The 13,955-nt window shown below is 41.0% G+C and overlaps 1 protein-coding gene across 1 annotated transcript in view; it reads left to right on the top strand.

Annotated features, from left to right (window-relative positions):
* Positions 1 to 4,788: 4,788 nt before the first annotated feature.
* LOC139769964 (interleukin-1 receptor accessory protein-like 1-B) overlaps positions 4,789 to 13,955 on the top strand; it is a 161,851-nt gene continuing 152,684 nt past the window's right edge. The window contains exon 1 of the mRNA XM_071701510.1: positions 4,789 to 6,242. Coding sequence (XP_071557611.1) covers positions 6,007 to 6,242 — 236 coding nt within the window. The 5' untranslated portion in view covers positions 4,789 to 6,006. The remainder of the gene's footprint in view (positions 6,243 to 13,955) is intronic.

Below are 13,955 nucleotides of genomic sequence, written 5' to 3'. Positions count from 1 at the left end.
ATTCGAACCCTCTATCGGCTTTGCTCCGATTTTTTAATTACGTCCCTTCTTCATTTATATTATATCTTTCAATTTCAACTTCGACATCTCGCAACTCGCTGCATCCTCAACGGAGTTATTATTTAAGTCAGCATTGGCCAGCATCCACGGAAGCTGGAGAGAGAGCATTATATACAATTATCAAGAGACACGGTAGTGTCTCGCGCCAAGTACATACATCCCAGGTAGCAAGACTCGTCATTTTGACGTCAATTGACGTCAAAAGTCTGTCATTTTGACGTCTTTTGACGTCATTTGACGTCAAAATGACGAGTGCTTGCTACCTGGGATTATACGAAGAGGCCGGGAAGCGAAATACGAGATCGCGCTTCATCTCCATTCGGATTCGAAACTGACGCAACCTGCGAGAAGTTGTGCGCGACCCCGTAGCTGCTGACGCGTCGTCGCGGCGTCGTCGCGGCGTCGTCGCGGCCCGCTTTTCGCTACGCCGTGCAACACGAGAGACGGGGCGAAGTGACCGCGAAGCTTCCCGGAATGCGAGACTCACACACATACACACACACGCGCGAGCGCGCGGCGTGCAAGCGGAGCGCACGTTGCAAATGTGCACCAGACTGTCTAATCGCGCCGAGAGAGCGCGAAAGAGATTTCGACGAACAGAGAGGCCAGAATCCGTGCCCCTTCAAGCATTATGATGACGCGCGTCCCCCCTCCCCCTCTCTCTCTGTTTCTCTCACTCTCTGTCTGTCTCTCTTTCTGCCTCTGACATTTCCTCACTCATTATATCTTCCCACACAGAACACAACCTCCAATGGACGTCCAATGAACATCCATAGCTCTACCAGACATCTACCTCCATGGTGGATATAATATGGACGTCCATTAGACGTCTTTTATAAACATATAATGGAGCTCTTCGATGGACACTTTTTGGAGCTTATATGGATGTTTCTTGGAATTTTTGTGGACATTACATGGAGTTTTTATGACTGTACACTAGAAGTCTATTTAAGATGTCCAGTGGACGTCCATGCTGGATGTTATATGTAGTGGAGGTAAATTAGGTTTTTATCTCGGAACCGGTTAAAACTATTCGGACTTGAACGTTTTTTTTTTAATGTAGGTAATTAAAAACACTACAATGTTTATGGGTTAAAAATTGACGCTTCTTTTATAATTAAAATAAACCTGAAAATTTATTAAATAAACAATTAGCGTCAATTTTTAACCCATAAACATTGTAGTGTTTCCAATTACCTACATTTAAAAAAAAAAACGTTCAAATCCGAGTAGTTTTAACCGGTTCCGAGATAACGCACTTTTTTGGTCTAATTAGTGGAGGCAAATTAGGTTTTTATCTCGGAACCGGTTAAAACTACTCGGATTTGAACGTTTTTTTTTAAATGTAGGTAATTAAAAACACTACAATGTTTATGGGTTAAAAATTTACGCTAATTGTTTATTTAATAAATTTTCAGGTTTATTTTAATTATAAAAAAAGCGTCAATTTTTAACCCATAAACATTGTAGTGTTTTAAATACCTACATTTAAAAAAAAAATATAGAACAGATCCAGAATTACCTGCACTATATTGGCTGAAACCGGAACAAACTTCCGATGGAAAACATCCCCTAATAATAGCTAACAGCAAGCTTACATATGCCAGAGGTATATTTCCATGTCAAGATACACCATCAAATAGAATCACAAATGGATCTCTCACCTGGAGATCCACATTCTCACTCGAGACTAGACCACGTTGCTGTGACTCATACTCGCTTAGAATTATCCGTGGATTTTAAACGTCATGTTCTTGAGGGCAAGGCAATATTAACAATAGAGAAGAAAATGCCGACGTGTAACGAATTAGTTTTAGATAATTATAAACTTAAAATAGATAGTGTAAGAGACTTAGCTACCAGAAAAGAATTAACTAAAACTATTGTAAATCATGATAATATTTTTGGTAGTAAATTCGCCATTACTCTACCAAACGTTGATCATAAAATAAATGAATATAAAATTTAAATTAAATATAGAACAGATCCAGAATCACCTGCACTATATTGGCTGAAACCGGAACAAACTTCCGATGGAAAACATCCCCTAATAATAGCTAACAGCAAGCTTACATATGCCAGAAGTATATTTCCATGTCAAGATACACCATCAAATAGAATCACTAGTGGAGGCAAATTAGGTTTTTATCTCGGAACCGGTTAAAACTACTCGGATTTGAACGTTTTTTTTAAATGTAGGTAATTAAAAACACTACAATGTTTATGGGTTAAAAATTTACGCTAATTGTTTATTTAATAAATTTTCAGGTTTATTTTAATTATAAAAAAAAGCGTCAATTTTTAACCCATAAACATTGTAGTGTTTTTAATTACCTACATTAAAAAAAAAACGTTTAAATCCGAGTAGTTTTAACCGGTTCCGAGATAACGCACTTTTTTGGTCTAATTTGCCTCTATTAATGGATGGATATAATATGGACGTCCATTAGACGTCTTTTATAAACATACTAGCTGGTTACCCGGGCTTCGCCCCGGAGGACATATGTAATAAGACACGCAAATAGTCTCTCTCTCTCTCTCTCTCTCTCTCTCTCTCGATTATTCCATATAATGGAGCTCTTCGATGGACACTTTTTGGAGCTCATATGGATGTTTCTTGGAATTTTTGTGGACATTACATGGAGTTTTTATGACTGTACACTAGAAGTCTATTTAAGATGTCCAGTGGACGTCCATGCTGGATGTTATATGGATAGATATAATATGGACGTCCATTAGACGTCTTTTATAAACATATAACCGCGAGCGTTAGTAACCCGCACTGCCGCGACGCGGCTACCATGCGCGAGTACTTTCTCGTAATAAAAAAACATCACGCGCTAGTATAAGAGGCGAGCCTGTGAGAGGCCTGACTGCGATAATTCTTTGCTGCAGATCATCTGAAGTGATATCTCTGGTATCATATAACAGGGGTCTTCGAAGCAATTTTTGATAATTTGTTGGATACAACTTATAAATAATTATCTAATTTGTTGTAAGCTTTATAAGCAAGGTGGTATATCCATAAAGAATCTATAAAACGTTTAGTTAACATATTTTAATTATCCATCGAAGCTCCATGAAACATCTATGGTTGATCTATATGACGTCTAAAAAAGATCTATCAATACGTCTAATGGAGATCTAATGGAGGTACTACAAGCGGACATTTCGAGTATTAGTGGAAATTGTGTGGATGTTACATGGACGTCCATTAAAGGTTTTGAATCTCCATGATGGATGTCTAATGGACGTCTAATGGATGTTTTGCTCCGTGTGGGATTTCCTCACTCATTATATCTTTTCTTATACCGGGTGTCCCCCGCCCCGCCGACGACGTTGCAAGGTGATTCGTGCGTACGTAAAATGCGTAGGTGGGCGTAGAAACAAATACGTGCATTGAAAGCCGCAAATGAAGTAGATGTTACAATTTTGGCGTAGATACTTGAAACATGTGCGATATTAGTGCGTCGTAATTTGTCAGAACTTCTGACAGTTTTAGCATCTGCGTATGAGAGATTGCCGCGCGAGATTAGATATAAATAACGGCTTACGCGCGATATTGAATCAATCCAGGAAAATGCGATTTTCTATTTTTTAAACGCCGATTATGATGCAAGGAGTATCTAGACGCGACGCGTGCGTTTTGATCGCGCTTGATGACCCAAAATTGATGTAACTTCAAGGCACTTATTGTACCACTCATTGTCAGTTATGTTATAAATTTGTATTTCACTTTCGTTGAATAATAAGAAAAATTGCAGTTTGTTACGATTGTTCGCGCATAAGATATAGAGATTCTCTAAATATTGAAAAGTCATTTTCGAAGATAAAGTTTTTGAAACAAAAATATTTTATTCTGCATATTTTGATTTATTTTTGCATGACGGATTATTGCTCAAGTTTTTTGCAATAATTTCAGGCGTTCTCTCTCTCTCTCTCTCTCTCTCTCTCTCTCTCTCCTTGTCTATATATATATATATTTTGCAAGTTTTAATACTATATATTTCTTATAAAACAGTATTTTTCAATTAATAACAAATCAATTTACTCCTGAATTACATATGAATATGGAAATATTTATGGAATAATTTAAAAAATGTATAGTATAGAAATTTGCAAAATTTTAGACTTGTAATAAATAGCATTTTCCAACATTCTGTTAATAAAAATATTAGAAAATGTCGATTTGAAATTCATACGATAACTCCAATTTTATTCTAAACTACTGTAGAATTATAGATATTAATAATAATAGACATCTAAATTACATGTAACATATAATTTCATCGTTTGCATCATTAAACTTTTTAATTCTAGAAAGTCGTTCTTGTACAAATAGTAGTTTCGGAGTATCGGAGAAATTGGAGCACGCGACATAAAAGATTCAAAGAATACATTTCGCATATCCGATTTCGCGCTCCGATATCCACATATGCTCCAAAAATCACGTCGAATCAATCGTCTCGCGATATCGTGCAGTTTACCCCGTTTTCCATTCCGAGTGATTCCGAGCGATTTCGTTCGTTTGTCTATTTATAAGACAAACTTTCGTTCTCGCGGGCCCGCTTGTCGCCGCTTGTGTATAAACACGCGCCGCCGCGTTGCGTCGCGTCGCGCCAGCCGGCCGGCCGGCGCGGCCGATGTCGGCCGAGCGGCGCCGAGGTCGCCCGAAGCGGCGTGAGGCAACAGGCGGCTCGTTTCAAACGGCAGGTGGGGAGAGTCAGTCGAATCGCGCGCGTCAGTGAGTCGTCGGAGTTCGTGGCGCGAGCATCGTCCGATCCGGTGTTCCGTCGCTGTCTTCACGTCGCGCCGGCGGTGTTCTCCTCGTACGGGTGCCGTGCGCTTTTCGCGCGCGCGTGAGCGAGCGATCTCGTCGTCGCCCTTTCGGTGAAACGAAGGCTAATATACGCGGCGCGGCTCGGACAAAGCCGTTGTAAGCCGCCTCGCGCAAATATTAGCCGTGCGCCGAGAAGCCGTGCCTCTCGAGACGGCGACGATAGTGGGTAGAAGACTGAAGTTGGCGATCGACAGAGGGAGAAAGGAAGGAAGCTCTCTCGCTGACGTTTCGAGTGTTTGACGTTCCCAGGTAAACGCGCTCCGCAAAACGCCCCGTGTTTGACGGCAAACACAGGCGCGCTGACATACGCTCCTCTTCGGTCGGCTTGAGTTCCGAGAGAGAACGACACGGGAGAAAGAGGAAGAGAGAGAGAGAGAGAGAGCGTATTGTTTACCGTCGGCGATATCGCACGGGCTTCCGCGAATTCTGAATCTCGCCCGTCGGCGCCGGATTCGAATCGCGTGGGACGCGAGAGGGAGAGAGAGAGAGTGTGTGTGCAATGTGTCCGTAGCCAACTTCGCGGCGCGGCGCGAGTTCGAAATTCGGATCTTCCGCGCGAGCGAGCGTGATCGGCGCGCGCCGCCAACTTCACGCAGTTGCGCGACGGATTTCGCCGAGTTCGGCGGAGCGTGAGCGAGCGCGTACGTCGCGGATCTTTGTGAGGAGAAAGAAAAATACCTGTGTGTGCGCCCTTTTTGGAAAACTCTCGCATGACGCGGACTGCGGGCCGCCGGCGGTACGTATTATTGTCGCGAGCCCGTCGCGAGCCCTCGATGGCGCGACGGTGCGCGAATAATTGTGAGAACGTAGCGAGGCGCGCGGCGAATCCGGCGCGGTGTCGATCGTGAACATAACCCCTCCCGCCGGGTCACGGAACTGTGTGAATTTCGGACGCACACGCACGACGCGAGTTTCGCACGCCGCGGATTTTTGCGTTGAATTCCGCGAGATCTTCCCCCTCCCGATACTCTTGAAAATTGTCGGTTATTGTGACTCGGATATCATATCCGGGTGGTGCGGCGCGTCACGCGCGCGGGGGAAGCGGAATCTCTCCGGTCACGAGTGTTTTGGAGTGTTGATCCATCTATCAACGAGTGGTGCGACGAATGACGAGCGCGAAAATGAGGATGTCAACGAGCGAGCTGCACGCGGTGATCGCGCTCGCGATATTGTCGACGATCAGCCTCGGCAATGAGATTAAGGATTACTGCTCGATACACAAGTTCGACAATCTACCGGGTGGCCTGAGCTTCACGAAGGAGGTCGTTACCATGGAGTACGCGAACGTGGGTGCGTTCAAGGCTCTTCACTGCTGCCTCAGGGGATACAGAAGCATCGAATGGTGAGTGTTGCTCCATTCCTTTCGCGTACTTGTACGTCACAAAACTTTCGGGTGTCTCAATGTGCAGGAATTACATTGTGGCTCGAAAATGCGAGCGCTCCGAAGTAGTAAAGTGGCACAGTAATGGAAACTGAAATACGCAGGATATAACACAACGATAATAAAAAGCGATGAAGACAGTTAGTATAACGAGAAGAGATTAAAATTTAATAACAATTTCTAGGATAAAGCTATTTTATCTGGAATAAAATCCGAGGATTTAATTAAGTAAATTACAACGTGTTTTATAATTTTATAATTTGCCAAGAAAACGCCTTTATACTGTTGCATTTCTCTATATTTTCTTAAGTGAATAAAATATATTTTTTGGTGAAGATATTTTTTATTCAGTTTAAGTATATTACATCAGGATTTCTCGCCGGAGACATTTCTTGTCAAATGCGTATTTGAATTTTCATTCAAGCAGTGTACGAAATATTGTTCATTTTTTTTTATATGCATACTGCGTATGTGTGATATATAAATCGCTGATAATTATAAGAAACGCTATATACATTAACGAGATATAGTAATAAAGATTTAGAAAAATCTCGAGAAAAATAAAATTTTAAGATGTCATGTCATCCACTATAATTTATCAACAACGAAGACAAAAACTATACTTAAAATAATAATATCGGATAGAGATAGATATTATTCTATAATAATCTCAAATAGAATAATACGGGCGATATCCTACAAGTCTCCGGTTATCTTTTATTCTTTGAGAGTGCGACTCTCTAATTCAATTCTAGTTTTATATTTCTCAGTGTTATTCTTTACTTCCAATTTATTTGAGAATTATATATACACGGAAAAAAAGAATTAGCTACTATAGCTAACAGGGGTAACTAACATTTTTTGCAGCGAGAGCTATAAGTAATTTAGCAATAGTAGCAAAACCTTTTATTAAAAGCTGCAAAAAATGTTAGTTATCCCTATTTTACAACTAAATTTGCTATATACAGTAGCTAATTTTTTTTCCCGTGTATCGCCCAATAATTCGGAAACGCGACAAACAGGATACGCCACTATGGTAGATTTTCGCGCGGTTTGAGAATCCCTGCGACACTGCGTAATATCCTTTCCCTTCTTCGCGTTTTCTTTCGCGGAGCGAATGCTCTTGCTCGTTTCTCCACCTACCCGAGAGCATTTTGCCTCCCCTTTATTCGCGCACGACCCGATGGGTGATAAATGTGAATGAAAACGAATCGAGGACTGCTTTCGGCACAAAAGCTGCCGCGCACGGAGAGCGTTCGCATTATGCGAATGACATTTTCCTTTTAGCGCGAGGCATTCGCCTCGGTACCTGAAGCACCTGCTTACAGATATCTTCTGTTATCGTCGCGCGCGACACGTATCGATAACCCTTTCACGCTACTGAGGACGTTGTACATACAGGCCGATTCTGAAATGAGTCCCCGGGAACGCGCGCGAGTCCTCGAGCATTTCCTTCGCTTTAGATCTCTTCTCTTTCGCTCCTTTATTCACAGCCTCTCAATTTTTTACCTCGACCGTTGAATTTCGAATAAAAAAATACAGTTAACGTGAAATTGAGGTAGGAGAGGATTTCGTTATTTTGAGAAGTTTGATTGAAAAATAATCGAATTGCTTTCGTTTATTAAAAGCTATCGAGACGAGACGGGAAATATTAGGAAATGCCGGACCTAAGTATCTCTCGAATTTTCACGTTAATGTTGGATTCCAGCCTTCACCTTTGACCTTTCTGCTAATTACGCGCTTTACGACATACCGAAACCCCATTCAGGATTCCTCTCTCTCTCTCTGTCGACTTTTTTCTCCTCCTTTGAAAACCTCAATGTCGTCCTTTTCACAGCCCTTAAGACGTTTCCGTTACAATCGGATCTTTGTGTCTGCTGACTACTTATATCTCGAGGATCCTACGTAGCGCCATTCTTCGCGTCTGACCCACATTTTTCTCATCGCTCGTGCAATATTTCCCGGCGGCGCGCGCTGAAAGACGGCGTATTAAAGATTTATAAGCTTACGACGCCCGGTACGTGACTTGTAAATCTCCGCGAGCTCAGACAGAAACGCGGAAACTTCTCTCTCTCTCACTCTCTCTCTCTTTCCCTCCCCCCTCTTTCCCTCCCTCCATCCCTTCCTTCCTTTCTCTCTTTTTCTCCCCCTTTCTTTCACCGCCGCGAAAAGTTTCGCGAATCCGCATTCCACCGTTTCGTTCGTCCGTTCGTTCGCTCGCGCGAAATCTTTATTTCGCGCTCTTGCGTCGCCGCAATCCCTTTTCGCGGTGTTTTTACATTAAGAGCTCGTCTAACGCGGAAATAAGACGCGTATTCCGTCACGAGATATATATTGCAGAATAACACCCGCGGGGGTGGGAGGGGAGGGAGGCGAGGGGAAAGCGGAGAATCAAGTTTTCCTTCGAAAAATTTGCAATTTATCTTGTGGATATTTTTTCTACGAGGGAGAAATATTTGTTTGCGCCATTTTGGAACAGATGGAAGAGGGTGAACCGTAAAATAAAAATTTTACGGTTATAAAAATGTACAAAAGGTCTTAGAGCAATAATATTAGTTAGGAATGGAAATCAAGTTTATTCAACTTTGGGAACGTGAAGGGATTTGAAAATATATGTAACTCGCGTAATTCAAACATAGAAATATAAGCAATATGTAACTGATTTAATTCCATGCAACGTAATATCATGTCAAGCTTTAGATTTTTATAATAATTTATATTTTAATTTGTATTTAATTTTTTAATTATTAATATTTAATTTTAATTATTTATATTTAAATCTATTAAAATTTATATATTTTTATATATTATTTTTATAATAAAATGATGCAAAGTGTTTCAGAATATTGCCGAAATATTTTTTAGCTATATAGAAAATATTGTATATTTATCATTTTGAGATAGAAAGTGAGTAGAAATTTTTATTTTACGCTACGCAGAAAGGTTTGAAAATCAAATCTTGCTTCACTGGATTTCTTAACTGAGATTTAAAAGCTGGCTTATGAAACATTGGTTGAAACCGTAGAAAAAGATACTGTAGATTCTGTAGAAAAATAGCAACCTGTCGGATAATCTGAGCAATCCGAGAATATTCGGGGAAAATCGGGGATTCAATGATAAAACTGTAAACGGTGCAATGCTATCAAGAGTCGTCCTTTCGTGAAGAATTTCTTTTTCCCATGTCTGTGCAAAAGATAAGAACGAAGCATTTAATTTTAAAAATTGCTTTATCTCTCGTTAACACGTTGGTCATTCGTGACCAACGCCTGATTTTTCAGTGGCGTCTTCGTGGTTGGAAATTTTTTGGAAAAACAAATGTCATTTAATATAAAATTTTGTGTGATATAGCCAGATAAAATAAAAAGTGCTATGTAACAATATTCATGAGGATGCAGCTTTGTTTAATCATGTGACATTATTATACATTTTATCATTGTGTGCATACGATAATGAGAATTCTACCGTGGCGTACGCGATAAGACAAAATGCAAAACTCGTTGGGCAGACAACGCGTTAATTGCGCTTATCTTTATTCGGAGCTGTGTCCCAACTTGTGATTTTCGAAATTTATGAACGCTTTTCCTCAACTTTATCAGTTTTCTTATATTAGTATTCGCACTCTAAACGCACGAGCGAGAAGAAATTCGGAAAATCGTAAATTCTCGGGGAACAAGACACCACGATTACGTGCAATGTGGTCCAAGGGTTTAAGGGTCCTCCTCGAGCTTTGTCGGCTCCATTTTCCTGCGAATTACAGCGCGCTATCTCGTGGGTCGCGACAGTCCCGGTTTAAACGCGAATTACAGGGCGTAAATCGCGTTGGGGTTGGAACGCTTGTTTATTCCGCGATAAATCGAGGAGCGTTTCGCAAAGCGGAATAACGGGAAGCCGCGAGGAGTGCGGGGGCCGGGCGCCGACGGTACACGAGGGTGCTTAGGGAAGAGGGACTCTCGGGGGGGTTGGGGGCGAACGGTTGACAAGCTTTGGCCGCCCCACCCGTCGAGTAACCACAAAGCACGGAACAAAGGAATATCACCCGAGGACTTTCCTGGAGGATCCTTCGCGTTCGCGCGCGCGCATACGCTCGCTCTCGCAGGAACTTTATTATCCCCAGGGACAAAGTGGGACTTTACGAGGCCATTGTGCCAAGCGAGGCATGGTCTTCCAGGTGTCAAACGGTATATTTGTTCTGCGTATTCACGAACGCAGAGGGGGGATCGAGAGAGTATTCACGAGACGCCGCGCCGCTTGGCTTTGAGTACCTATCTGGGAACATCAAATTGTTATTAGATTAAAGGAAGCGAAGAAGCCGTGTGATAAAAGATGTCAAAATAAGAAGAGAAAGCGATCAGAGCGTAAAAAAGGCAGTTGCAGACGCGCAGCGAATGGAACATCGGAGAAGTTTATATTCTTCGCGGTTTGTTTCGCTTATAAAAATCTCGCTTTGACGCATAAATTTCATTCTGCATTTCTAATTGCAATTCGCATAATTTTTCCGACAATGGCTACAAAACGGAAACGTTTGCTATTTTTTTGTAATGTTCAACATTTTCATTTATTTTAAAAACTGTTATTTTACCTGTATGCAACTGCAATTAGGCTTCTATTAGATTCTGTTAGATTATTTGATTTTTTTCTATTAGGTTATTTAAATCAGTGAATATTTTATTAGGATCTTTAGAAGTTAGTATTACATTATTGATCCTGATTGAAATTATATCAGAAAATTACTAGAAATTATTTGACTTTTTAATCATTTATTATTATTATTATTGTTTCATTAAAGGCCTAGGCTAGCATCATTATCTCACTTTTCGGGATGCTCTCTATTACATTTGCTTTCATGTAAAATATTTCATATCGTCTATAAAATTATTATTATATTAATTCCTTAAACTTTGAAACTTTCTGAATTTATTATTTCTCTTCAGCTTTTTGGAGCACACGATTCCAGTCTCGTTCGCTCAAGAGGGTCTTTCTTTCTTTTCTCCTTTTCTAGTTTCTTTCGTCTTTTTCTCGTCCCACCTGATACATCTCTATCGGCCGTGTCCATCTGCAGGTCGACGATGAACACGCATGAAATTATGCATGCTTAGGCGCGTTCGGGATCGGCTCGATCGCCTCTCGGACGGGATAGCCTTGATTAAATTTCACGGAAAAAAATGCAGCCGCGATTCGCCGAACTCCTTTCGTCGATCGCGGACTTCTTTTCCCCTTTTTGCCTTCCTCGCGATTTAACGGCGGACGAGATCTCGAGGGCCGATGGAGGACCTAGATGACAGCGCAAAAGTAGATCGGAAATTGAAATTTCGATTCCAGAAATATAACCGAAGTAGAATTATGAAGGTAAATATGAATTATTATCGCGATTTTAATTTTGTAGATAGAATTTCATCCATCCCCTGATGGGAGCAAAAACGTATATAAATATCGAGGTGGAAAGAAATAGTGAAAAAGAATCAAACAAGTAAAGCGTTACTTTCAGAAATTAAATAATAAAAATTTCCTTCTCAGTTATTTACACGAGCAGATTTCAATCTAGCATAAATCTGAAAAATAAAAAATTAAATACTTTTAAATTTTTATTTGCTCAATTATCAAACAACACTGAATTATCTTTAATTTAATAATACTTGATAATATTTTTATAAAACTAATATTATTGATTAATATCTCCTTTGTATGTGGAAGTCTTTCCTGTCTATTATTTTGTCCTCCAAATTATATACAAATATACAAAATACATAATACGAATTGAATACGTATCGTTCAAAAATCCCAATTTCCGTTAAAGACGACGAGATTCTACATCCTTTCGTCCAGGGGATCAGAGGTCCATAAATATCTCCTAATTCCAGTATATCCCTTTCCTAGTTTTCACGCACCATTGAAAGAGGGTGGGGGGAGTAGATTGGGGGGAAAGAGAAGTGGATTCGAAAGGGCTGAATTATGGTCGCGAAACACGTGAGGCGGCTTTCGCGTAAGCTCGTTAATTGCGCGCGATCGCCGCCGAGGAACAAAAGGGTACAAATAGATGCTTTTATGCGATATGGATTTCGCTCGTTCACCGACCGTACCGGCGGCGCGGCGTGCGCGCATAAAATTCCGCAGAACAATCGCCCGCCAGAAAAGTAACGGCTCTATTCTTCCCTCTCGCCCTCCTACCGCTCCTTTATTTCGCCGATTTTTTCGCGCGGTGCTTCCGCTTTTTTTTCGAATTGACGTGAGACGCGAAGGAGTTCCGCGATCATACATGATTCATCGTATGGTCCGGATATTGGTTTTTAGGGAACGATCCGTTGAATTTTCATCTCTATAGAATTGTGGAATAATTTTCTATTCTGTTTGCCGGCCCGCTGATGTCTACGGATTTTTTATTTAATTCGAAAGTCGTGGAATGGAAGTCGAAATTTGAAAGCTTAAAACCGAAATGACTGACGAATCACCTATGGATTTATTCTTGATGGAAGTTTAAAAACTATTTTTATGTTTCTAGAGCAAAATTTAAATTATGATTCATTCGAAGAAATTCTAAATTTTTTAAATAAAAAATATATTCTGCACGGACATCGTCAGTAACAGGTTCGGTCACTAATACGATATTGATCATGGGATCGTCATTTATCTTCGGTTAACTTTTACTATTTACCCCTTTTATCCAATTTATAAAAAGCGCTGAACTTCCGATATATTTACTTGAAGAATACAAATTGAATCACGCTCGCGAGCTAAACGTGCCGTGTTTCCGCAATTTACAAATTGCGTGACATGCATATTTCATTCGTGTCAGATCAAAGTGCAATGCAATAATCTTTTTAAACAGTCATCGCCAGCCCGGCGTAATTAACCCGCGCTTAATATTACAATCGTAATGCAATCTGATTATTATCAACGACATCGAGCGATGTACAAAACAATCGTTGATGCAGCAAATACAAACGAATACAGTTGCGTCGACTGCAAAAACAAATTGAAGCCGCCGCGGCTCACGGACTTTCACGCTTCTTACTTGAAACAACGCAAATCGCATCGCGAAGTACGCACGCTGCGTTTCCATCGCAACCGTCGCGTCGCGCTTTCGATCGTAATTTGCGGACTGACGCGTCCATTTATCCGCGTCAGGGCCGGAAAGGGTAACGCTAAGGTGTCAGTCTCTTGCGCGCACTGATCTTGTGCAAGCGCGAAACGCGAACGTTACTCCCGTTTCCTCCCGTAAGAATGACACACACTCGGCCGCTATTAGGGATAATGATCCTGGCGTGTCGAGCAAGGATCAGCCGAGGACGCTATTTTGAAATAACGGAAGCCGGTAATCGTTTCGCGGAAAGTCGTTTCCCACTTTTCAGAGACGCCTCTTTTCTGACGTGTGTATATATTCCTGTGTGTTACGTGCGCGCACGTACACGCGCCCGCAACACGCGTGTGCCGCGTCTTTTATGAGAGCAGCAGCTCTCAAACGACGTTATACGCGAGTTCCGCTGCGCGATAAAAGGAGAAACCAGAATTTAATTCAGCGTTATTATGAATTCGTATTTTATAGGGATTATATATCAAAGGGAATTTAATAACTCCGTGCACATTGTTTCGATTCATCACGTTTAAAAAAATGGAAAAATATTAAAATAGGAATTAAAATAAAAGACTCAGTATATATATCTCTCTTTCTCTTTTAAT

This window comes from Temnothorax nylanderi, unplaced genomic scaffold (genome assembly GCF_030848795.1).
Source record: "Temnothorax nylanderi isolate EJ_2023f unplaced genomic scaffold, tnyl_v1.0 TNYL_tig0026_pilon, whole genome shotgun sequence".
In the NCBI taxonomy this organism is placed as follows: domain Eukaryota; kingdom Metazoa; phylum Arthropoda; class Insecta; order Hymenoptera; family Formicidae; genus Temnothorax; species Temnothorax nylanderi.
The sequence above is the reverse complement of the archived record's forward strand: the minus strand, read 5'-3'. Positions and strand labels throughout refer to the sequence as shown.